Source organism: Astyanax mexicanus, chromosome 4, assembly GCF_023375975.1.
Source record: "Astyanax mexicanus isolate ESR-SI-001 chromosome 4, AstMex3_surface, whole genome shotgun sequence".
Classification (NCBI taxonomy): domain Eukaryota; kingdom Metazoa; phylum Chordata; class Actinopteri; order Characiformes; family Acestrorhamphidae; genus Astyanax; species Astyanax mexicanus.
In genome coordinates, this window is record NC_064411.1 from 50,419,036 (window position 1) to 50,445,963 (window position 26,928).

A 26,928-nucleotide genomic window follows, 5' to 3' on the forward strand; every position below is an offset into this window, starting at 1 on the left:
AGAAGAGTTTGTGTGTTTTGTGGATTAATGTTATAAATCAGTTCATCCACATTCAGTCTGTAGGAGTAGGAGCTTTATTTCTTTCATTAAACATGGCAAAAATCATGGGACATGATAATAATCACATGGGGCATGACAGTAGTAACATCTGTCTGTTTAATCAGCTGCAGATGATGAAGCATAAATCAGTGATTTAGACATGCTGCCTGACTGTAAGGTTGAAAATGCATGAGGAAAGTTCAGAGTTCACATAGCGGTAATACAGTGTGTGAAAGAAAGCATTTTTTTGTATAGTGTGTGTGTATGTGTGTGTTGTGTGTGTGTGTGTGTGTGTGTGTGTGTGTAGTGTTGCAATAGTGAAGCATTTTCGCGTGTGTTTATGTCTGTGAGATCAGAAGTATGTTGGGAGGGGCACGCAGAATGTGGCGACTGTGGGAATAAAAACACAGAGAAAACACAAGAAAACGATCAAGCTGCAGAGATGTAGAGAAAGAGAGAGAGAGAGAGAGAGAGAGAGAGAGAGAGAGTGTGCCCGATCATGTGGGGCGAGAGAGGAGTCACACACATGGTTCACATTAGTGCGCTGTTAACTCTTTCTGTTTAATTTCTGCAGTTTTATGACTCTGTGCTGAGCTGTAATGAAGGAACACAGTGAAGCACAGGGTTGTGGTGTCTGTAATGCTCTGGAGATAAGCTCTGATGCTTCATGCCATTATAAAATCATGCAGACCATTTAAAGCTGTAATTAAAAGACCTGACATCTGGAATCAAGATTTTTATGACCCTTTCTAAAGTGTCAGTCCATATTATTTTGTTTCTAAGCTGAAAGCAGAAGCATTTCTGAGTGGAGAAGAATATGGATAAATTATAGTGTTTAATGGTGCCAGTGTGCTGGAACGACAGTCCCTGCTAAGCCTAATATACAGTATATTCATTCTAAAAACTGGGGTATCGGGTCTCTTTTCGAAAGAGTTCTTCTGGTCACCTCATGCGTCTGTACGTACTTACGTCAAACGTACAGCCTCTAAAAGAGGATCCGGCTCAGTTTTACTGAACGCGAGCAGCTGGTGGAGCAATGGGGACTTCAGAAGAGGAAACTCAGAGCTCAGTAGCTCATTCACTCATAGTAAAACCAAATAAACGAAGGAGTGAAGGAGTGTCTGTATGTCTTAACATGTATGTAGGCTAATTTTCTGCTTCAGACAGTTCTATTCTATCAGTACTTCTATTTTACAGGAACTAGGCAAGCCATGTGTGTGCATTTTCACATCTGTGTCAGCAACATTATAATATATAATTATTATACAAAAACTTTTGGACGTATAGTGTATACGTAATTAACCTGTTTCTAGTTTTACCCAGCTAACAGAAAATGTTAAAAGAACTTTTAGCAACATTTAGAAAAGGTTTCGGAAAGGTTAGTCTGTAACGTTACAGAAATAATGTTCCAGAAACACTGTGATAACTTACGTGACATTCTCAGCTAGATAATTAGTGTAACTATCGAAACATTAAAAGTTACATTCCCAAAACTAAAAATTAAAACATTAACTCAAAAACACTACTCTAAATATAAAAGTAACATTGCAGAAACGTTACCAGCACATTTAAAAACATTAACGTTAAATATAAGAACATCCAGATAACTTTGATTGAACATCCAGACAGATTGAACGGTCTAAGAACTTTACCTGAAATGTTCAGAAAACGTTCCACTAACTAAAAGTTGTTTTATTTTTAAAACTGTTTGCGTAACTGTGTCTCCTCTCTCTCTCTCTCTCTCTCTCTCTCTTTCAGAATGCAAGGATCGTTGGTGAGAGATGGGTCGAGCGTTGGGCGATTTCACCGTGTCAGCACCAGTAACGGGCAGGCGGGGCCGGAGAAGGAGGAGGGGGCGGCGGCTGTGAAGGTAAAGCCGGAGGGAAAATGCCGCCGCTGGTTTCGGAGGGCTTGCCCGTGTTGCTGCAGACGGCAGAGCAGCACGTACGAGGTCACTTATGAAGTGGACGGAGCTAAAGACACTGAGACCCCGGTGATTACCCCTGAACCCCCCAGCCCCCAGCCCCACACAGGAGATAAAGAGCAGGAGGGTGAGCACTTTTACACGACCCTTTCACAGGGTTCACACTTCAGGTCAGAGCTACAATACTCATGTAGGACTGTGCTTTCTGGACCTTACTAATTGGTGTTGTCACTTGGGGTGTCTGATATGGCCCTAACATAATAATACAGTATTCTTGTTTTTTCTTAACAAAACATTGGATTAAAAAAAATATTTTAAAAAATAAGAATATACTACTGCAACAAAATGAATATTAAAGTATAAATGGACGTTTCATACATTCAGTAGAAACAAACAAAAAAAATTGTAACTTACCAAGACCCTGATTTTGGAAAATTATGATAATATTGTAACGAAATGAAAAATGTAACAAAAATCTATCAGAAATAAAACAAATTTAGTATATACATATAAAAAATTGGAAACAAAAAAATAAAAATAAATACAGTAAACAGCAAAGCAAATACAAAAATACTGATCTTTCTTTAATAATATCGTGATATCACAATTTTTATCATGTCAGAAGTTTTTGTGATATCTTATCTAGGGGATTGTGGAGGCCAAATTCTGTTTTGTTTACTACATAATTACAAATGTGTCCCTTAATTGTTTTCAAGCCTTTTATGTTAATCTACAATGTAGAAGATAAATGACATAGAAATAAAGAAAACGATTGAGAAAGTGTGTCCAAACTTTTGACTGGTACTGAATAATGTAAAAAAAAACAAAAAAAAATACGTTTCATTCAGTTTTTCATTCCATAAAATAAACGACTAATTAATTGAAATGTTCAATTAAGTGAACTATTTTTAATATCAGTTTACATACAGCAACTTCAGCTCAAATTTGAAAAAGGCTAAAAAATGGAAGTAGAAGTTTGGGAGGGGCACTGGGTAATGTATGGGTTTAGAGGCGGGCCAGGAAGGAAAGCTGATTGGCTAAGCTGCAGCAGATGGTTATGCAGAGTGAAATGCAGATGGTTGAACATCTGCAGTATAAAAGTACACAGAAACCTCTTCTTCGTCTATAGCACAGCTAAACTTGAGAGGTACACTTTCAGCTATTAATTAAAAAATATGGTTTAAGGTTTAGTGCATCTTTAAATAACCTCACCCATCTAGGCCTGTCGAATCAATTACACTATCAAATTTTAGTATACAATACAGTATGGACAAGACCACGATTATGCCCAACATATAAATTGTTTTTATATTTCACTGTTATAAAATGCGTTATAATTAAATTGCTCTTTAAAATAGTGTATTTGCATTATTACGCTTTCACAGACACTCACACATAACACACTTCTGTATTTCTTATTCTTTCAGACCTGCCCTTGACTGTGCGTTCCTTGGATCTGCTCAGCTTGAAAACGGGTCAGAACCGTAAGGAGCATCACACTGATCAGTACCACAGCAGCGGCCTCGTCGTCCGGCGCGGACAGACCTTTCAGATAGAGCTCGACCTCTCACGACCCTTTAACCTCAACACTGACAAACTACATCTGGAGCTGAAGACAGGTCAGTGTGAACTGTATCAGTGAGAGTTACAGCTAATGTGATTTTACAACACCCATCTATTTATCAGTATTCACTTGACACTTTATTAGAAACCCCATTCTTTGTTTTTGAGAGCAAGTAAATGAAGTATGTTGTGTGTAAAACTGATTCTACTTTCTACTTTAGTTGAGTTGATCTTTATTGCTTCTCTATGTCCTACGCATTGTTTAGTCATTGGCCATCCCCATCAGTTTGTAGTAATTTCCAAAGGCTACCTTAGGTAGATCATATATATAGTATGTGTAAGTAGTAAGTGTTAACTGCTTGGTCTCCGTGCTGTAGGCTGTAAAAGCATGTTATCAATTTCTTAGCTTCAGAAAATATGGTGCGCCACTGACTGTTTAAAACCCTGACAACAGTCAGTAGTTAGCCATCCAGTCCAGTCCTATCTTCAGCTGAGATGCACAAAAGCACCATTCTGTTGAGATACGAACGTGCCATAGTCACAGCTCACCTGGCTCTTAAAAGGAAATGACGACTGGCACAGTGATTGGTTTATTTCACATTATGGCCAAAACACACCCATGATTAATTAAGAGAATTAGTTCATAACTTTTGTGCATTTCGAACGACGCAAGCCCTAATTTTTGCGGCCTCACAATAGCAAAGACACACCGACACGCCCTAAATCAAGTGTGATGCGTAATTGACTGGTGCGATTTAGATCTCTTAAATAGGGCCTGTAATGTTATTCGGTGTGTAAAGCTATTAATATTCTGTTAAAAGAAGAAAACACATGGATTTTCAATGAATATTTTAAATCTGATTTTTGAATACAAATCATCTGAATGTTAACACTTTGATGCACGACATGATTTTTTTTTTTTTTTGCTAAGATATATCCTAGAAACATGAAGATACAAAGAAACTGAATGTGGATCATTTTTGACCCATGTTTCACATTAGTGGGGTATTGATACAAAAAGGGCTTTAATTCAAAAAGTAAGAAAGATAACAATTAAAACAGGATGTATGATGGTCAAAAGCAAGTTAATTGAGAAATACCTTGGATACTGAATGACTGAATTTATTTATTGCTAAGATATCATAGAGACACTCAGCCATACATGAATTAACATAGAAAATACATGTGGGTCATTTTTGACCCATGTTGCTCATTAGAGGGGTAGTGATACAAAAAGAGTTTTTATTTAAAAAATAAGAAAGGTACAAATAAAATCGATTGGGGAATACCTTGAATACTGAATGATTAAATAAATGTATTGCAAAGATATAGAAAATTAAAACTCTGCCGGGTCACTTTTGACCCATGTTGCGAATCAAAGGGTTAAACTTTAAATAGAATAAAAAAGCAATTGATATACGTTTTAAGCTTAATTAACAAAAATGTTTAGTAAACATTACTTAATATTTTTAAGGCAGCCGGTTTCCTCCAAATATTTAAGTAAATTTTACTTATCCAGGCTTATAGTGTGGGGTGACAGTCATCCCCTTGCCCCTTGCCACTAGCCTTTCTCCCGAGGTCAGTTTCTGACCACACCGCGGCTCCTGGCTGGATATTTTTGGGTGCTGGACTCACTCTCAACCTAGAGTAACACTAATGTGTAAAAACCCAAACAACACTGCTGTGCCTGAGACCAACGTACCAGCTCCACACACTCACTACTGTGAGCACTATCACGTCACTGTCACTGCAGTGCCAAGAGTGACCCAAAAAAAAGTAGAGCATAGCTGATAAACTGTGCAGCTACAGGTAGAGTGCAGTCTGTAAGTGTGTGGAGTTACATAGTCCAAGAAATGCTGGTAGCTGTTTCTAATAAAGTGGCCAGTGAGTGGAAATAGATGTTAAATATTTCTGTTTTTTTTCTACATTGTAAATGAATACTGAAATCATCCAGACTATGAATGTCAAAACCCTTGAAGGCAAAAGTCAAGGTTGGTAATACAAAGCAAGATCAAAACGAGAGAGTAAGACTAAGAGCAAATCAGACACTTTTTTTAGGGGTAAACCATGTGGCTAGTACTCAGGTGACCTGCTTCCTGGAAGTGTCATTTGCTGAGTCATGTGATTGGGATTGGGTGTCATGTCAGTGTGTGGTGCATCCTGGGCAATGTAGTCCGGAGGCTGCAGATCGCAGGAAGAGCTGAGTGTGGGCCAGTCCTGATGAGAGCCAGTTTCATCGTTATAATGTTTGTGATAGTCTTTTTGGTGACCGCCCTTCAAGAATACTTAAGTTCTTGTTTTAGACTGAATGACCTTCTTAAAGTTTTATTTTCTTTACTTAGTTAAGTAGTTCTTCCTTCTCATAATATGGATTAGAATCAAGGTTATTATTGGTAACGATAACGACAATTTTCGCTAACTGAAACAAAAAAATAATATATAATATAGAATACTACTAATAAGACTATAATTCTAATTATAATAATAATAAAAAGCAAACCCACTCTAAAAATGTATTAAAACTAAATCAAATTAAACTATAATTAAAAATTCTATTTTAACCTTGATTAGAACATTAATCAAATAGAGCTCATCACTGTATACCAACTCCAAATCTTACCAACTGTATACCAACTCTACTGAAAACTGAAAATGAAAAAACATTTTTGTTAACTGAAACTAATAGAAATGGTAATTGAAAGAAAAAAAAACTAATTAAAAAGTAACTAACTGAAACTGAATTGAAAGTTTATAAAACTAACTAAAACTAACTGAAATTACAGATAAAATACTGTGAAACTAATACTAGAATTATAATACTAATAATAATACTATAATACTAATTATAATACTAAAAATTGTAAAAACTAGCAAACCCACTCTAAAAACTAATTAAAACTCACTGAATTGGAGGAGAAAAAGTAAAAAAACAAAACAAAATAAAATTATAATTAAAAATTACTATACTACTATATATATTATAATCAAATAGGGCTATTCACTGTACACCAACTCTACCTCTTCACAACTTTACAACTGATGCTCTCAAACACATTAAGAGGCAAGAAATTCAAGAAATTCAGGTAATTAACTCTCAACAAGTTCAGCACAGCTGTTAACTAAAAGCCAGTGCGGATGACTACTACCTTGCGTTTCTAATAAAGTGGCCAGTGAGTATGTAAGGACTGAGATCAGTGAAAACCAAGAGGAAAATCATTAATAAGACAATATGTTGCTTTACATTTCGACTTACTGCCCTTAAACTAACACACACACACACGCCTACCCTCTGTTTACTGTGTGCATTAGTTATTATAGATCTACCTAAATCAATTCTATGTCATCCTGTCTGTAAAGTTATGCATCTATAGATAAAACAGAGCCATAAATCTCAAGGCCTCGTATCCAGTCTTCTGATAAGAGCATACTTTCACACATCTGCACACACCTACTTCCCCTGAGTTCACTGTGAAAAGAAAACACGGCTGACCTCACTATCAGGGTGCGTACCCTGGGTGTAGCCCTGCAGCCCACTGTACAATAATAAGAAGTGTTTTAGAGTATGTTGCTAGATGTTTTTTTCTTAAGATGTGCAAACACTACAGTACATTGTGCAAGACTTGAACCATTAAGTGCTTTAAAAAAACTGAACATGTGGCTCTTTCCCATAACTCAACTCCTACTTATCTGATTTATGCTTTATAATCTTAGTGTAGCAGCAGGCAGGTACGGCTGAACTGAGATCCAGAACTTATTCTATGCATGCTTTTTCTTTCCTGGGGCGAACCTGATGAGTGCCAGTTTCATCATATCATTTTTGATGGTATTTGCGTTGAGTGTGTTTAAGGATACTTTCAAAGTTCTTAAAAAGTTTCAGACCCAATGAACTTAGTTGAGTAGTTTTTGCCATAATATGGATTAAAACATAATTCAAATAGGGCTTAAATTGAGGGTAGAGGAGGCAAAAGTCAAAAGTCATGGGATAGCAGTATGTAGGGGTAACAATATCTCGTGCCATGAGATCTCGCAAAATAAAATGGCACAATATTTCTTGTCAGGTGTTCATTGTGTCTTTCGAGACTTACGCAGAGGTAACCAAAACAAATGTTTAATCATTTCGGGCGGCAAACAGATGTGTGTGAACATACAAACACACACACATAAACACACACAGAATTATTTATTTTATGCAGTAAAACACAGAACAGGGTGTAAGTACTCCCACTGGTTTCACTATAAACCCAACAACTTCTCTCTTTTGAGTCTATTTAGACTTTAGAACTATCTTCACAATCCCTGCAATAAGGGTTTTGTGTTCAATTGGTAATTGAATATATAGAGGTTTCTATACAGACTTGGCAACCTATGACGGAACCTATGTTGCTCTGCAGATTAAACTGCGGAAGGTTGGAATATGAGGCTTGGTGGACCATCCAAATTAATGGCACACGGAAAAACATGTTAAAGTCATCACATGCAGAAAGGAGTATATTTCAACTTTGAAAAAAACAACAACATATATATATATAGAGAGAGAGAGAGAGAGAGAGAGAGAGAGAGAAAATAAGAGAATGGTTACAAATGATTTTATTGATATTATTTTTTTGATTTTGATTTTACCAAATTAAAAAACTCTGGAATATAATCAAGAGGAAGATGGATGATCACAAGCCATCAAACCAAACTGAACTGGTTGAATTTTTGCACCAGGAGTAAAGGCTTAAAATTATCCAAAAGCAGTGTGTAAGACTGGCGGAGGAGAACATGCCAAGATGCATGAAAACCAGGGTTATTCCACCAAATATTGATTTCTGAGCTCTTAAAACTCTATGAATATGAACTTGTTTTCTTTGCATTATTTGAGGTCTGAAAGCTCTGCATATTTTTGGTTAATTCAGCCATTTCTCATTTTCTGCAAATAAATGCTCTAAATGACGATATTTTTATTTGGAATTTGGGAGAAATGTTGTCTGTAGTTTATAGAATAAAACAACAATGTTCATTTTACTCAAACATAAACCTATAAATAGCAAAATCAGAGAAACTGATTCAGAAATTAAAGTGGTCTCTTCATTTTTTTCAGAGCTGTATATATTACAGGTCTAACCCCAGAGATCTGAATAAAGGCAAAGGTGTCGGCCGTGACACACAGTTCAAAGCAGGAGTTAAGATTAGTTTTCCTGTGTGCAGACAGTCAGCGGGGTGAGGGAGGAAGGGCGTTAGCAGGGTGTCACCTCGCCCGGATGCCTCGAATAGTTCTGAAGTTTTTGATAACTTCCCTCTGCTGCGTTGTGAAATCACCATTTAATGTCAATGAATCACACAAGTGACCCTTGGTTTTCAATTGAAACGTTACAACAGCTTGAATAGCTCAGCTGTAATGTGACATAGCCTCGCTATCTGTCTCACACACACACACACTAGTGAGTCAGAGATCGGCACATGTAAGAGTGAAGTGTGAACGCTTTTCTTTAGAAACATGAATGATCACACAGTTGAATCAACCTGATTTTATAAAAGGGAGGTTTACTGTTTCTTGACTGTTGTGTGTGATTACACACTGTTATAATAAATCACTGGGTGGGTTCCAGTGCGTTCCTGAAGGCTTTAGTCTGTTAACTCTTAGCAGTTGAGTTATTAGTGGCTCTACATTCATTCAATTATGGATACAGCTCTGGAAGAAATAAGAGACGACTTAAAATGATGAGTTTCTTTGATTTTACCAAATTGAAAAACTCTGGAGTATATTCTGGAAGACATATTTTTTGTGCCTAAAGATACCAAAGACACACCGACACACCCTAAATCTAGCTGCGTGATCCGGAATTGACCGGTGCGCTATTTTACATCCGATTGTCTTTTACATAAAACTTTGTGACAGGATTTCTGTTCTTGCACAAACTAAGAGTTTGAAATTATTGAAACCAAATGAAAGAATAACTGTTTTGAGGCTTGTAGGACCCGGGAAAGTCAGTATAGTAGAACAGTATTGGGCCAAACTGTTATGGTTGGGGTATATATATATATATATATATATATATATATATATATATATATATATATAATCTATTATTCAGTTCTAGTAAGGGTTTTGAAATTATAATGTTATAGGTGTTGTGCTTAAGCAACTGTTTCTCCAAAGAAACTGGAGAACAGGTGGGAAAAGAGGTGTGGAAAAAAGGCGGGAAATAGAACAAAAGAAAACTAAATGGCATGGACCAAGAAAATACAGCTTTCAACTTCAAATAAACCAAACTAAAACAAAACCAAACTCAAAACTGGTTGAACGCCGCTCAGTCCTCTCTTTATGCTCTTTTTTAAGATATTTTCTTTTCTTTTTGTGTGGCTTTCTTTTTTTTAGATCTCTTTCCTTTTTTTTAGATCACCTTCTTTTCTTATACCCTCTGTTACCGGTCACCCCTCTGTAAAGGTGCAACAGTGAGGTCTCGTTTGACTGAGGTTTATATAGGGTAGTGCACAGGTGCAGCTGGTTTGACGCTGATCACTGCCAGGGATTCTGGGAGTTGGAGTTTTGGGATTCAACTCTACCATTTCCTCCACTATGTCTACTAGTCCCCCTGCAGCACTGCCTATCACACAAACTTTGGCCAGGTACTTGCTGTTGAGTCGTATGCACTTGAAATTTACTTTGTTGAACCTGTTCTTTTACAGGGCCGCTCCCGCTGGTGTCGAAGGGCACGCACATCATCATCCCTCTGGTGGAGGAGCTGCAGGACCTGTGCTGGGAGGCCAAGATCGTAGAACAGAACAGCAATCGGATCAAACTCTCCGTCAACTCCTCGCCGAAAGCCGTCGTCGGCCAGTACGCGCTCACCATCACCACCTGGTGTCCGAAGAGCGAAGCTGTCACCACGTACGACCCTGAAAAACACATCTACATGCTCTTCAACCCCTGGTGTGAAGGTAAGACACTGAGAGATTTTTTTCAAAAAAAGTCTCCACCTGGATTTAACTCTAAAGTAAATGATGTGGGGTTGGTTGATGCTGCAGTTGGTCTGCAGGTCTAGGTTCAGCAACAGTATGTGCTGAAAAAGAATGAGGTCAGCTGACTACCTGAATATACTGAATATAGACCAGGTTATTCCATCAATGGATCAATTTTTTCTTTCCTGATGACCCAGACATATTCCAAGATAAGACAATACCAGGATTCATGGGGCTGGAATTGTGAAAGAGTTCAGGGTTCAGGGAGCATGAGATCATCATTTATCATTTTCTCACATGGATTGAGAGAGAGTTCACCACAGAGTCCAGATCTTAACCTCATTGAGAATCTCTGGGATGTGCTGGATGGAGAAGAGCTGCTTTGTGCAGCGGTTGGTCAGACTCTACCATCATCAATGCTGCTGCAAGATCTTGAAATACATTTTGTAACATTGCAGAAGCTTATTGAAACAATGCCACAGTGAATGTGTGCTGCTATCAAAGATAAAGGTTTATGAAGCAGTTTATGCTCTCTCTCGATCAATCCCTTGATCTGCAGTTTAACCCTTTCCAATCTCTGCAATCTCTTTCTTCTTCTCTTCTCTATAACTTATCATCTTCATATTCGTCTACTGGATCCATAAACATAGATAGATAGATAGATAGATAGATAGATAGATAGATAGATAGATAGATAGATAGATAGATAGATAGATAGATAGATAGACGGACAGGGGGCAGCCAGATAGACAGACAGACAGACCATACAGATAGATTGATTGATAGATAGATAGATAGATAGATAGATAGATAGATAGATAGATAGATAGATAGATAGATAGATAGATAGATACTATCTACAATATAATTATGAATACATACATAATTATATATTTATTTTTTAAAGAAACTAAGGAGGACCATGACTACTACATGTATAAAAGTTACTACAATAAAATTAAATATCACAGCTGCCCAAAATAAATAAAGCCACAAAATTAGATAACTTACTTTTCTGCATATCTCTGCATTCAGAGTACATTAGTAAGAAACTCTCTCTCTTTTACAAGCTATCTGTGCCCACCAACAATGTGGCTGTGACACACTTTTGGGTCCTGACCCACCAGTTGAGAATCGCTGATCTACAGCATCAGCAGATCAGCGATAAGTAAACATGTGCCTTAGAGAGATTTCAGTGAAATGTAAACATGTAGAGGGTAAGGTGCTAATGAGGTTCAAGTGTCTAATGGCAGTGGGGAAGAACCTGTTCTTTAACCTGGTGGTTTTGCATTTCACAATTCTACACCTTTCTATACCTCCTGATCTCAAATAGCTGGGATATTTTTTTTAAATGTTAAAATAAACTCTCTTTGAGGACATTGCAAGGCGAGTTTTATGGAAGAAGGGACCATTTGATTTTTAGATATTAAGCTTAATATACTAGAGGCAATATGAACATTAAGTAGCAGCAAATGTCTTTATTTCCTTAAAAATAAAACTGTTTTAATTTTTTCTTTGCCTGAAATTATAACAACTATGCTGTAACACAAGAGACATGTTATATTGATATATATATTGGTTTAAACTCTAAAATTAAGGGTTCTTTCCAGCGATTCTGCAGTAGAACCACCATTTTTCTGTAGTCTTTCTTCACCCATCACTATCAGAGCTTATCTAGCCACAGAACACGGCTCATGTGCCCGGTTTCCTGTCTCTGCAGGTCAGACCTATAATTTCCTTCACTGCCCTTTCACTCGTGAGCGGTTTGTATTGTTCCTCTGTGGCCACCCACTTCCACCCAGAGCGAGAGAGTGTGTGTGGTCTGTGTGGTCAGTCCTTTCCCTTTTTTTTACTGCAGGGCTTTTCTCTCTTTTCCTCTTTTCTTTTCTTTAAGTGCTGGCTCTGCTGACTCATTTTCCTTTATGTGCATATCCTACAACTTCATGATGAATGGACCAATAGTAGTGCACCAGGGGCTTGTAGTGACTTTACCTTAAACATATACTTTAAACATATCTATAATATTAAAATTAAACATGAGATAAGAAGAGATAACATGAGTTTCTGTTTAAATGTAGAAGAGTTGCCATTGTGATGCTGTTTTCTCAATTCTTCTTCAGTGTATAATAGGCTGGGCTGAGTGTATTTTGCAAATCAGTGCCAACACTGAATGGAAGCTCCTTGTGTCATATATGCTCATATTTTGTGAGTTCTTATTGGTCTAAACGCTGATATATCAGATCTACACTGCGGATCTACACTGGTTGCTTAATGAAGCTGCATTGGTGGCTCCGCATGTAGGCTATCGGACGAGGTGTGTACTTGTCCTGACCCTCTTAGTGCAACGATCATTGCAACTATGACTGAGGAGATCAATCTCAGCACTCATCCCTGTTACCTAAATTAATTATTAGATTTTTTTTTGCTTCTTTTTACAGATTTTGGAGAAATAACTCGAGAATGTGCTCGTTGTCCTCATGCTATGAGCATAGCCGCCATTTAGCTATTTTCCATGTTTTTTTTGCTAATTCTATACTAAAAACTCATTCTTGTTACTCAAAACATGAAAAGTAACAGGAATGAGTGCCAGTAACAGGAGTGAGTTCCAGTAACAGGAATGAGTGCCAGTAACAGGAGTGAGTTCCAGTAACAGGAGTGAGTTCCAGTAACAGGAGTGAGTTCCAGTAACAGGAGTGAGTTCGATAGTCAATTTAATCAATTTTAGGTTGATGTCGTCTTGATGAAATAAAAATAGGAAAAAACAGTGTGCATGCATATATAGTGTTTTTGCCAAAATTTCCTTTGGGATAAATAAAGTGTCTATCTATCTATCTATCTATCTATCTATCTATCTATCTATCTATCTGTCTGTCTGTCTGTCTGTCTGTCTGTCTGTCTGTCTGTCTGTCTGTCTGTCTGTCTGTCTGTCATAAATATTCATTATTTGGACATGCAGTCAAATATTTCTATAAAACAGGACTGAGAAAAATATAAACATCTTCGGATAAGAAACCTTGTAAAAAATTAAGTAAGGCTGCCTGAGATTGACCAGTACATGTTTTAAATAGTTACATACATGTGTTAATAGATTCAGAGCTGAAAAAAAAGTTTAATTTGGAAGAGTCACAACAAGCAAATGGCGCCCATTAACCTGTTTACTCTGCTTCTGTATAAAAGGTTCTAGCTCGGTAACGGTTGGTCTAAATGTCCTTCAGCCTCTCATTCCTCTGATAATCATGCCCATGTGTTCATAAAGAAAGAAAGCAGCCTGTGTTTCGGGTGTGGATCGCTGGCTGCACCAGAACCCACAGTTCTGAGACACCCCACCCTGCCGGGGTCTCGCTTTCATGATATCATGCAATAGAAGTGCCGTAATGAGGTCATTCAGACCCCTCAGACCACTAGAGTCCACTACCTGACCCTCTAATAACCACCCCCCTCTCTCTCTCTCTCTCTCTCTCTCTCTCTCTCTGTTCTCAGAGGATACAGTGTTTATGGATGATGAAGATGAGAAGAAGGAGTATGTGCTGAACGATACAGGGAGGATCTACTACGGCACTGAGAGGCAGATCGGCGCTCGAACCTGGAACTTTGGACAGGTGCTCTAATGAGAGAGAGAGAATAAAGCATTAGGTTTATTAATAAAATGTAAAATTAGGCCAATTACAAAGTGTTTTTTGAGTTAACTTGACTATGTTTAGTCAAAAGTTCCCATAACTCACCTTTTTTTTTGGTTTATTTTATTTCAAAATTACAAAGCATTTTTGAGTTAGCTCCAGTCAAAGTTTCCTTACATCTGCATCTCAGTTAACTCAACCCAAACTTCTCACAACTCACAACAGCATTTTTAAGTTAACTCAACATTCTATTAAATTAGTGTTTTTAGTTCTTGTCCATGTTAGGTAAGAAAACCCGAGCATTTGTGAGTTAACTCAACATTTTATTAACTTACAGTTTTTAGTTCTGTCCATATTAGGTAAGAAAAACTGAGCATTTTTGAGTTAACTCAACATTCTGTTAAATTACAGTTTTTAGTTCTTGTCCATTTTAGGTAAGACAATCTGAGCATTTTTGAGTTAACTCAACATTGCATCAACTTACAGTTTTTAGTTCTGTCCATTTTAGGTAAGAAAAAACGAGCATTTTTGAGTTAACTCAACATTCTTTTAACTCTATTTTTTTTTTTGCTTCTGCGTGTAAGTTAATTTAACTTAAACTGCTTGTAACTCACATTTTTGTTAGTTCTGTCAGTTTAAGATTCAAAACAGAAATTTGTTTTACTTCTGCATCTCAGTTAACTCAAAGTGCTCATAACATTTTTTAGTTCTATCCAGTAAGAAAAACAGCATTTTTGAGTTAACTTAACATTCTATTAACTCTATTAACATTTTTTTGCCTCTGCATCTAAGTTAATTTAACTCAAAGTTTTTATAACTCACATTTTTTAGTTTAGATTAAAAATAGAAATCATTTTTGAGTTATTTCCTTTTAAAGTTCTGGTAACTCAGATGTATTACTTCTGCATCTCAGTTAACTCAACTCAGTGTTCTTGTAACTCACATTTTTTTAGTAACATATTTTAGATCTGTCCAATTAAGAAAAACAGCATTTTTGAGTTATCTCAACATTCTATTAAATTTGTTTCTGTTAATTTGACTCAATATTCTCGTAACTCACATTTTTTTAGTTCTGTCAATTCTAGATTTAAAATACAAAGCATTTTTGAGTTACCTCCACTTAAAGTTCTGGTAACTCAGATGTCTTACTTCTGCATCTCAGTTAACTCAACTTAATGTTTTTGTAACTTACATATTTTAGTTCTGTCAATTTTAGGCCAGACCACAAAGCCTTTAACTCAACTCAATTAAAAAATGGAATTTGCTGATTTAAAATGATGCAGTAAATGTTTCCAACACTTTTATAAGTTAATTCCATATATGTTCTAATATTTTTTAAATTCTTCATATCAGTTTAATTAACAATACATATGGAGTTAAACCTCAAACACATTAAAAGGTTTGATTAAGCTAATTTGAGTTAACTCATAAAAGTTCTGTAAACAATTCCTGCAACATTTTAATTAGCTTAAACCTAAAATAATATATAATATATAATATGTATTTTTTTTTTTTTGGACACATAAAAAGCAACTTTTTACTGATTTTTGGCCTAAAATTTATGTTTCTCTCTCAGTTTGATGAAGGTATACTGGAGGCCTGTCTGTATCTGCTGGAGAAGAGTGATATCCTCCCATCTGGTCGAGGAGATCCGGTTAATGTAGTACGAGTTATTTCTGCTATGGTGAGTGATGGACTAGAGTATCATACAGTAAAACATCATTTTTTTACATGTAGAAACAAACTTTTAACTAAAATTAATCAATTTATCTAATAAAAACTACTATAATTCTGTAGTATTGTATCTGGGTTAAAGCTAAATTAATGTTTATTTTTTTGACTTGTGGTCTGACGGTGAGTCCATGTGTTCCAGATTAATTCCCCAGATGACCGCGGCGTGCTGGAGGGGAACTGGTCTGGGAACTATGTGGGCGGGACGGCCCCCACGGCCTGGAGCGGCAGCGTGGACATCCTGAAGAGATACCACAGAGAGGGCGGAGTCCCGGTCAAATACGGACAGTGCTGGGTCTTCTCTGGTATCACTACTACAGGTACACCACTGCGTAATAGTGCACGATCACTGGACAAATGTGGTACAATGCTTAGAATAGCTGTTTAAAAGTTACTATTATTAAATTTAAAAGTACAGTTTGAAGGTTTAGGAACCCTGTTTCAAACATTCAAATTACCATTTGGAAGTTTTTAATCATGGTTTAAATTAATTAATTAACTAATCAAATATTTAGAATCACTGATCAAAAGTTTAGAATGACTTATCAGAAATTTTGAATTATATTTATAAATGTTGTAAAAATCACAGTGTAAAAGTTAAAATCACTACTGAAAAGCTTAGAATCACTGTTTAAAAGTTTAGAAACACTAATCAAAAGCTTAGAAACACTGATCAAAAGTTTATAATTGCTGATCAAAAGTTTAAAATTACTTTAAAAGTTTAGAATCACAGATCAATATTTTATAATCACAGATTAAAAGTTTATAATCACTGATTACAAGTTTATAATCACTGATTACAAGTTTATAATCACTGATTACAAGTTTATAATCACAGATTGACATTTAGAATTAAATATTCAAAAGCTTAGAATCATTGATTAAAAACTTATAATCACTGTATAAAAAGATTTGAATCATGGTTTACAATTTACAATTCAATGATCAAAAATTTAGAATCACGGATAAAAATGATCTGATCACTGATTAAAATCTCTTAATATAGGTTTAGAATCACTTAATTATGTAAAGTTTAGAAGCACTGATCACAATTTAGAATCACATAAAGGTTTAGAATCACTTCATTATTTTAAGTTTAGAATCATGGATCACAATTTAAAATCACGTATTAAAGGTTTAAATCATGTAATCATGTTACGTTTAGAATCACTGATCAAAAGTTAGGGTGGGGGTGTGGCATTGGTGGGGGTAAACACTGGGCTATTGAAAGCTCAATGAGTCAATGTGATTTTATGAATAAAGTGTATTAATATCACAGGTGAGTGGAAACATTTGAAGTTTTATAACATGCGTGTGCTAAGTATGTGTGTGTGTGTGTGTGTGTGTGTGTGTGTGTGTGTGTGTGTGTGTGTGTGAGGAGGGGGCTACAGGTCGTACCTCTTCACTCTCCTGCGACATTCATAGCTGACCTCGGCCAATAGGAGCGTGTTCCTGACCGAGCGCTGCTGTCTAAAATACTCCAGCTTCATTCCAGCCATTCCTGCAGGCCCTGCCTCTGGCTGATGGGTTAGGGTGTGTGTGTGTGTGTGCGAGTGTGTGTGTGTGTGTCTCATGCCACCTAAAGAACCTCTGATCAGACAGGCCTTGTTGTAATTCTATTAACTACATTATTTTCTCTCTCTCTCTCTGTGTCTCTCTCTCTCTCTCTCTCTCTCTTTTCTCTCTCTCTCTCTCAGTATTGAGGTGTCTGGGTATTCCTGCCCGCAGTGTGACAAATTTCCAGTCTGCTCATGATACAGATGTCTCACTAACCACTGACGTTTACTTTGATGAGGACATGAATCCAATGAACTCTCTGAACTCAGACTCAGTGTGGTGAGTTTCTGTGTAGATAGACAGTGTTAAGTTATGGTACAGCAGTTTGCAAACTGACCATAAAGTGTTATATCGGGGGCCAATTTGGGAATAATCTTATATTTAAAAAAATGTACTTTACGTTTAACTAAACGTTTAACTAAACGTTAAATATCACTGTTTAAAAATGTAAAATAATAGCCGAAAAGCTTAGAAATACTGATCAAACCTTTATATCGACTGTTTAAAAGTTTAAAATCACTGTTTGAAAGTTTAGGATCAAAGATCAAAATCTAGAATCACTGATCAAAAGCTTAAAAGCGCTGATCAAAAGCTTAAAAACGCTGATCAAAAACTTAGAAATGCTGATCAAAAGCTTCGAATCACTACTTAAAAAGTTTAGAATCAACATTTAGAATGTTTAAAAGTTTAAAATGTAATCAATATTTAAAAGCTTAGAATCACTGATCAAAATTTTTGAATTTTGAATTTAGCTAATAAGATTTGAATCATGGTTTAGATAGACAGTGTTAAGTCATGGTACAGCAGTTTGCAAATTGACCATGATGTGTTATTTCAGGGGGCAATTTGGGAATTATCTCATCTCTATAAAAAGTCACTCTTAAAAAGTTAAATATCACTGTTTAAAAGTTAAAATAATTGCTGAAAAGCTTAGAATCACTGATCAAAAGTTTAAAATCACTGTTTAAAAGTTTAAAATCACTGTTTAAAAGTTTAGAATCACTGTTTAAAAGTTTAGAAACACTGTTTAAAAATTAAAAATCACAACTAATAAGATTTGAATCCTGGTTTAAATCAGTGGTCTGTTGTTCACTTCAAGAGGACTCTCTTGAATATTTGATAAATATAATATTTATAAATGGTTATAAAATTGCCCAGTGTAGTTTGTTCCAGTCAGTTTGCTGTATTATCTTCCCCGACAGCTGATCTCATTTTGCTCTAAACACTCATACAAATAAGGTTCCTAAATGTTTTCTATCTTGGTGTGGTTCTACATGTTAAATGTCCACACAAACCTCACTCCATTTCCAGTTTAATCAGAGAAACGTATTAGTAACCCAGACAACATGGTGCAACTGATATTAATAGTCAAAGCAGTGAAAATCGATAGCAAAATCAGAGTCTGTCTCCACGTCTTTAGGAACTTCCATGTCTGGAACGACTGCTGGATGGCTCGTCCTGATCTGCCGCCCGGTATGGGGGGATGGCAGGCTGTTGACTCGACCCCCCAGGAAACCAGCCAGGGAACGTTCCGCTGTGGCCCCGCCTCCATCGCGGCTATTCGCTCGGGGCAGGTGTACTTAAAACATGACACACCTTTTGTGTTTGCTGAGGTGAGTTACAGTAATAATCTGTTCAGGTAAATTTCAATCTTAAACAGGTGCGCCACTGACTGATTAAAACCCTGACAACAGTCCACTGTCAGCCACCCAATCCAAACCTTAGTCATGCGGAAGCGCCGTTCAAGTTGCACGTCCTCAGTGCATTTGCATCCCCGCTCGTGACGCGCTGCAGCGTGCAAACCTGACTTTTAACTCAACAATAAACAAAATAAAGAGTAAAATAACATTACTGTTCACTTAAATGAGCTGCTGCCATACTTTCACAGATCAGTATCCTCTGCTAAGATGCACAAAGTGCTGCACTGTTAAGATACGAACGCGCCAAAGTCAGAGCTCACCTGCCTCTTGAAGGGAATGACAACTGGAACACTGATTGGTTTATTTCATGTTACAGCCAAAACACACCCATAATCAATTTCTTTTGCGCGTTTTGAGCCATACAAGGCATATTTGTTGCATCCTCAAGATACCAAAGACGCAACAACATGCCATGTCCTGCAGACTAAGGCCATTATGCCACCATGATCAGGAGATTGCCAGTTTGAATCCTCTTCTTGTAGCTTGCCATCAGATACCGGAGCCCTGAGAGAGCACAACTGGTCTTGCTCTCTTTGGGTGGGTACAGTAGATGGCACTCTTTCCCCTTATTCATCACTCCTAGGGTGATGTCGATCAGCACAAGGCTGCATCTGTGAGCTGATGTATCAGAACCGAGTCACTGTGCTTTCTTCTGTTTGAGAGGTGGTGGCTAACTAGTGATGTTGGGAATCTTAATGAGTGAGTTTGGATAATTGGCTGTGTAAATTGGAAAGAAAATGGGATAAAAATTTGAAATAAAATAAAAAATGAAACTTAGATGATAACTAATCTTCAAGAAGTCTCATTTAAATATTGCCAGCTTGCTTTACCTAATGCCTTCAGTATAAACAAATTTTGCCACATGGTGTAGCCAATGTGCAACAGCTTTTAAAGATATAAATTACAAAATATAGACTGATATAATATTGATTATAGGTAAATATAGATGAATAAACTTTTCCCTGTCTCTCATGCCTTCAGGTGAACAGTGATAAGATCTACTGGCAGAGGAACCTGGATGGCACCTTCAGTCAGATCCACAGTGAGAAGAACGTGGTGGGGCGAGCCATCAGCACCAAGGCTGTTGGCTCAGATCAGCGGCTCGACATCACACACCTGTACAAACATGCTGAAGGTGAGAACATGCAAATGCTCACATGGATACACACACACACATATACACTATCTCTTGTAACAGCCTACATCTTCTTAAGAACCTATAAACTGAAAGCAGAAGCCTTTCTGAGTGAAGAAGGGATGAAATATTGTGTTTAATGGTACCAGTGTGCTGAAACGACCATCCCTGCTAAGCCTGATACACGGTGTTCATTCTAAAAACTGGGGTGTCGGGTCTCTGTTCGCTGGAGTTCTACTTCTGGCGATGTCACACGTCTTTACGCACTTACTTCACACGTACAGCCTCTAAAAGAGGATCTGGCTCAGTTTTACTGAATGCGAGCGGCTGGTGAAGCAATGGAGACTTCAGAAGGGGAAACTCAAAGCTCAGTAGTTCATTCACTCATAGTAAAACCAAAGAAACGAAGGAGTGAAGTTTCTGACTGAGCTCTCTCTCTATCTCTCTCTCTCTCTCTCTCTCTCTCTGACTGAAAATAACCTGGAATCTATCACTTTCCACTAATCATACAGGTCTTTTGTAATGAGGCATACAGTATGTGTTGCATTTTACATAATTTTGAATATTTCAAGAGTCAAGAGAGCATAGTTCCTGCTCAGCTAATCAGCAGCGGTTGAGATCATGTACACTTGTTGTTTGCACTTATATACAGCTCTGGAAAAAATGAAGAGACCACTTCGGTTTCTGAATCAGTTTGCTATTTATAGGTAAATGTTTGACATTTCTCACAAATTCCAAATAAAAATATTGTCATTTAAAGAAAATGAGAAAAATGGCTGAAATAAGAAAAAATAGGTAGAGCTTAGAAAACAAGTTCATATTCATAAAGTTTTAAGAGTGGTGGAATAACCCTGTTTTTTAATCACAATTTTCATGCATCTTGGCATGTTCTCCTCCACCAGTCTTACACACTGCTTTTGGATAACTTTATGCCACTCCTGGTGCAAAAATTCAAGCAGTTTAGTTTGGTTTGATGAAATCAAAGAAACTCATTATATTCAAGTGGTCTCTTATTTATTTATTTTTGTCTGTAGTAAATATGTAGTGTGACTGTGAAGAACCTTTAAGTTTACATTAACTGTGCAAGACTGTTCGAGTTCTTTAGACAGGGGTATCCAGTCATTTCATTAAAGCCAAGCCAAAGTTTGTTCCATTAGTCATTTAAAGACTGATCGACTGATTAAACACTTAAACTCTTCCGAGTTGTTTAGAATGAAAAACTGCAGTCATACCAACACTTTATGGAGAAGATTACACATACTTGCTTTTCTTCACTCTCACACATTACAAGCTATTACAAACATTTAATGGGTAAACTGTATATAGAATAATCTATGACAAAGTAAAGAACCTTGCGGGTGATTAAATGCATCTTTGCTTGAGTAAAATGTTCTTCACACTGGTGGAAAACCTTTCATAGATAATTTACCAGTGTATATAGTGGAGAACTGGAGATAGAGCTTGCCTGAATAATAACTTTTAACCCATTAAAACAAGATCCAGTGGAGCCCTGAGTTCAAATCCACTCATCACACCCATTGTAATGCTAGTGGGCACAGGCATCTGTTAGCTAATGTATCAGATAGAGGGATCTGGTGCTTTCCTTTGAGTATTTTCATTGGATGTAACCTACTGTTGGGACCATTGAAATGATAGATTGAGTTCTAGTGAGTGGGTTGTTTAATTGGCTAATTAATAACCAGCTATATAATGGTAAAAAATATGGATTTATTCACCTCTATCATCTCCTTCACCTTCACCCATTTAGGTTCAGAGGAGGAACGCATTGCCGTGGAGACCGCATGCCGCTACGGCAGCAAGCCGGAAGCCTACTCGTCTCCAGTAGCGGAGGACGTGAATGTGGAGGTGAAAGTGGATGGAGATGGGCTGAGTATGGGTGGAGATGCCGTACTGAAGTTTGTGGTGAAGAACCAGAGCGATCAGCTCCGCAAGACCACCCTCAACAGCCAGGTGGCGGTCATGTACTACACCGGCGTGCTGAAGGGCACGGTGAAGGCCGAGAAGCTGCCTATTGAGCTGAAACCCAATGAAGGTGAATAAAGAGGAAGAAGAGCACAGTCAAAATATTTTACAGGTTGTAGGGAACTGCAAATGGTCATATTTTGACATCTTAACAGGCCCAGTTACATGTTAACATAGGAGTTTTTGGAGAGTTTCTGCTTGAATTTCTTTGCATGATGCCAGATTAGCCTCCCAGAGCTGCTGTTTTGATGTTGGTTGAGATCAGGGAAGGATGGTGGCCACACCATAAGCTTCTCTCCTTTTATGCCCATAGCAGCCAATGACACAGATGCATGAAGATGATTTTGCGATGGAAGACGCGGTTTATCTTTTTGCATACCGTGGAAGAGAGTGATCAGTCAGAAACGCTATTAAAATTTACCTTCACAACTTTACACCTGTGCTTTACACCTTTACAAAAAGTGCTTAGATTTCCAAATTTCCACTAAAGCTAGCCAGACAGCGCTACACTGAGAAACCCTGAGTGTTTTCTAGTAACCCAGGATACTATTAGCTAGTGGTTCATCCCATGTAGCTTGTTTTAACACGGTAAATGTGAAGGCTACAGTCTGATATACTCACTTTTGAACAGCAAAAGTGCTAACTAGTGCTTAGTGCAGTTAGTGGGTAATGCTTATGCTGCTCCAGCAGTGCTAGCTGGAGTTAGGTGCAGGCTACAGGCTACAGGCTGATAATTCAAGCTCTGAACGGCAAAAGGGCTAGTGCTTAGCGCGGTTAGCAGCTAATGCTAATATTTCTTTACTGCTTGTTACAAACTTACTGGTAAAATTCATACATACATACAAGGAGCATCGGAAAATAAGGCAAATTATAAGGATTTTAAGCACGTCTCATAGTTTGAAAATTTCGGTAAATGAAAAAATTACCATTTGCAGTTTTTTTTCAACCTAAAAATGTTTTAAAACTGCACTGTTGTGCAAAAATTTGGAACAGTGCATTTTTTAAATACTGTAATTATTGAGAGGTTTGTTCAATAAAATTGGATTTGCATTGACCATTTAGGAAAATCAAATCAAAACAAATTTTACCCTCATTTCTTTGCCACATTATTAGATAGGGGACATCCTTAGTGCTATTTGTAAACTGATATTAAGAAAACCCCAATTCAGTTAACAATTGTTGTTTCTTTCCCTCAGAGAAAGTCATAGACTGGGTCCTGCCCTACCAACTCTACAAGGACCATCTGGTGGACCAGGCCGCCCTGATGCTCACGCTCTCCGGCAGAGTCAATGAGACCAAGCAGGTGCTCGCCTCTCAGACCAGCTTCAGGCTTCGCACTCCAGATATCAGCATTGAGGTGAGACAACACTGCTTACAGTATGTGGACAAAAGTACTGAGACACCTGCTTCTCATTCATTGACAAGCAGTTTATCCTGCTTTTGTTGGAGTAATTGCCTTTACTGTCCTGAAATGGCTTTCTACAAGATTTTGATGCATTGCTGTGAGGATTTGATTGATTTATTAATATTTCCAGCCTGTGGGAGAGGCCTACGTGGGTAAAGAAGCTTCAGCTAAGCTCACCTTCACCAACCCTCTGCCGTGCACCCTCCGCAACGTGGTGGTTCGAGTGGAGGGCCTGGGACTGAGGAACCTCCATCCCATCAACGTTGGGTAAGAAACAGAACACTTAAAACTTTTAAGAATTTTAATTTTAAAGATTTTAAGCCTTTTTTATCATAAAGTATATACTCATACATTGGCGTAGGAACCGTAAATAGGTGGATTTGTCCCCCACTCCCCCAAAAAATTATACCGCAGAAAAAGCATAAACTGTTTAAAAATAAACTTTTATTTTGAAAGCGCATCGGAATCTGCACTGCCGCCATGAAAAAAAGTAACCCCTCTCAGGAGCATGTTTCTAATTAACGTTAGCTATTAAAGCAATCATCTCCCCAATTACCACACACTTTTATCAAGAAGACTATGTGTTCACGCTGCCGAGAGGGGGTGCTTTTCATGGCGGGGGCGCAGATTTAGGCACAACTATTACCTCTTTTCCACAGACAAAGTGCTGGTGCCGGAGCCAGAGCCGGTTCCTGCGAACCGGCAAACCTTTTAAGGATCGGTTCGTGTTTCCACTGCTCTAAGGAGTCACTCACTACGTATGTGAATGTGGGCGTAGGCAGAAGCCGGAGGGCGAATTGAAAACAACACAGAGGAACCATTGGAGCACTGTTAATTCATTTTCATTCATTTAGCTGCTTCTGCTGCTCTTCGCAGTGAATGGAAATGAGATTTGTAAACAACTTTGCCCCGAATGCCCCGTCCTTTGGCCTTTGGCACCAGCACCGGCACCATGCCAGTGGAAAAGCACCCCCTCTTTTACGAGTCAGTATAGCTTAGAGTAAGTATCTTGGGTATTTCCAAGTAAAAAGTTTAAGCCAAGAAGACGTGGGTGACGCTTTTTTGGGCGGGGGTGCTAAATTCAGCACAACACCGGCTTTACACGCGAGGTCAGTAATGAGAGCAATGAATTGCAACAATAACAATAAAGTCCTGCTCTTCTAAGAGACTGGGAGGGTTTGTGTTCCCCATACCAGCCCAAGTGTCTCAGACTGCCTTCATTGAGTTTAGAACAGATTTTCCTCCTTGAGAACCAGATTGTCCAGTAAGTCTGGCCTTCTGCATTGAATGAGAAAGTCCCTTGTCAGTTCACATGGACAATTATAGCCAGACACAGCCAGTCACGATCATTACCACCCACTGTGGACAGCGCAGTGGACGGTACTGTCTTCTTTGAAGCTTGTTGGCCAGTGTTCATCCTTAATTACAAGATAACACCTCACAACTTCAAGACAAGCTGTCCACTGACGTAACACTTCATGACCAGTTTACATGCTACATGTTATCCCATTACTTTGTATTGGCATGTCATTATATTTCAGTCCTCAATTAGTATAAATACATGAAAATTGATTGCTTTTATTCTCAGTATTCTAACATTTATTCTTCTTCTTCTTCTTTATCCGTCAGTGATGTGATCAGACACGCTACAGTGACGGTGACCGAGCACTTCATCCCCTCTCTGGCTGGAACGAGGAAGCTGGTGGCCTCTCTGGACTGCAAACAGCTCAGCCAAGTGCACGGCGTGGCTGACATCATCGTGCAAGAGAGTCAGTGAAGACTCGGCTCTCGGCTTCGAATGGACTTATCTTCTTTTAAAACAGTGACTGTAGAAAAACGTCTCTTTCTGTTCTATAGAAATGAAGACAAAATTGTCTGCTGTGTCTGTGCTTTTTAGAGACAAGATAAAGAGCCAGACTTGTCTATTCGTTTGGTAGCTGCATCCCCTTCCCAAGACCAAGCCAACCCAAGTGTCTCAGACTGCCTTCATTGAGTTTAAATGAACAGATTTTTCCACTTGTAGTTCCACCAGTTGGTCCAGTTTGACTCTTCCTGCTAAATTTGTCAACCATTTTTCATTTCAAAGTGCAACCCCAGCTTTTTAAGAGAATATAGCAAAATTATAAGGTTTTAAAAGCTTAATTCTGTGGGAAAATGCAAAACGCAAAAACGACCAATTGGAATTAGACACTAGAGATGAAAAAACATGAAAAATGGAATGGAAAATGGGCGGTCTTGTCTATAAAACATGGAAATATCAAACGTTTAGGGATAGGAGGAGCTACATGTCATACTACAACAGCTACAACATCTACTAGACCTATGGTTGCTTCACTTTTAAGAGACTTAGTGCAAAATTAGCTGTCCATGTTTTTCTACAGTCATTGCTTTCAACACAACGTGATCTTGTAGAAAGAAACACAGTGGCCACTTTATCAGAAACAGCTGGAGACTATTCTCAACCCATAAACTAGACTGGCACCAGAGCTCCAACAAACTCCATGGCATTATAATGTCTCAAATAGATGATCTCTAATACAGTCTAGTATATCATACAGTCACCTACCTGTAGTTCACCTCTATGACAGGTGTTTCTGATAAAATGGCCAATGAATGTAGGTACATGGTGAGCACCCAATATGCTGGAAACTCTATACCAGTCTATATACTGAGTTATTAAGCTGGTTAATGAGGTTGTGTCTGTTCCCAAAGAGAAGGACGTGGTGCTCACCCTCACAAAACTGGTTGGTGCTGTATAATATATAAATAAAAAATATATTTTTACATCTACTGACATCTGGTAGGAGGATGGCAATGGTTATAACTGGGCAACACCCATATATGCAATAGTATGAATAGTATCTGAATGAAAAAGTAATTGAGGGTGAGAACTACTGGACTACTACACTCACCAAGCACCTTATTAGGACTACAAGTTTACACTTAAACACTTTACATTTGTGTAATTATCTGATTTCAGCCAATCATGTGTAGAAACATAAAATCCTATTATTCTGTTTACATCAACCAACAGAATTGGAAAAAATTGATTTTAGTGATTTAGAAAATGGCATAATTGTTGGTGTCAGAAGGGGCTGGTAGAGTTGACTCAAAAAAGCCTAGTTAAATGCCATAAACAGACTTCTTAAGTGTCTTGGAAGTTGTGTTAGTCATATCAATATATCAGTAACGCATATTAATAACTTCTCTCTGATACCTGCAAGTCAAATAAAATCTCTCAGAATCCCGGAAACGTGAACGTAGGCCATAGACTTCTTTTTTCCCAATCGTGTATGTGAAAAAAGCAGAGAGGAAGAGAAAGACGCTAC

The 26,928-nt window shown here is 37.7% G+C and overlaps 1 protein-coding gene across 1 annotated transcript in view; it reads left to right on the forward strand.

Annotated features, from left to right (window-relative positions):
• The window catches only part of tgm1l1 (transglutaminase 1 like 1), a 42,983-nt gene extending 16,125 nt beyond the window's left edge, over positions 1-26,858 (forward strand). Inside the window, exons 2-14 of the mRNA XM_022678898.2 lie at positions 1,798-2,090; positions 3,391-3,582; positions 10,199-10,450; positions 13,952-14,070; positions 15,665-15,772; positions 15,962-16,139; positions 17,517-17,655; positions 18,797-18,989; positions 20,058-20,211; positions 21,980-22,264; positions 23,391-23,551; positions 23,730-23,866; positions 25,229-26,858. Of these exons, the coding sequence (XP_022534619.2) occupies positions 1,799-2,090; positions 3,391-3,582; positions 10,199-10,450; positions 13,952-14,070; positions 15,665-15,772; positions 15,962-16,139; positions 17,517-17,655; positions 18,797-18,989; positions 20,058-20,211; positions 21,980-22,264; positions 23,391-23,551; positions 23,730-23,866; positions 25,229-25,376 (2,358 nt within the window). The 5' untranslated portion in view covers position 1,798 and the 3' untranslated portion in view covers positions 25,377-26,858. The remainder of the gene's footprint in view (positions 1-1,797; positions 2,091-3,390; positions 3,583-10,198; positions 10,451-13,951; positions 14,071-15,664; positions 15,773-15,961; positions 16,140-17,516; positions 17,656-18,796; positions 18,990-20,057; positions 20,212-21,979; positions 22,265-23,390; positions 23,552-23,729; positions 23,867-25,228) is intronic.
• The last annotated feature ends 70 nt before the right edge of the window (positions 26,859-26,928 follow it).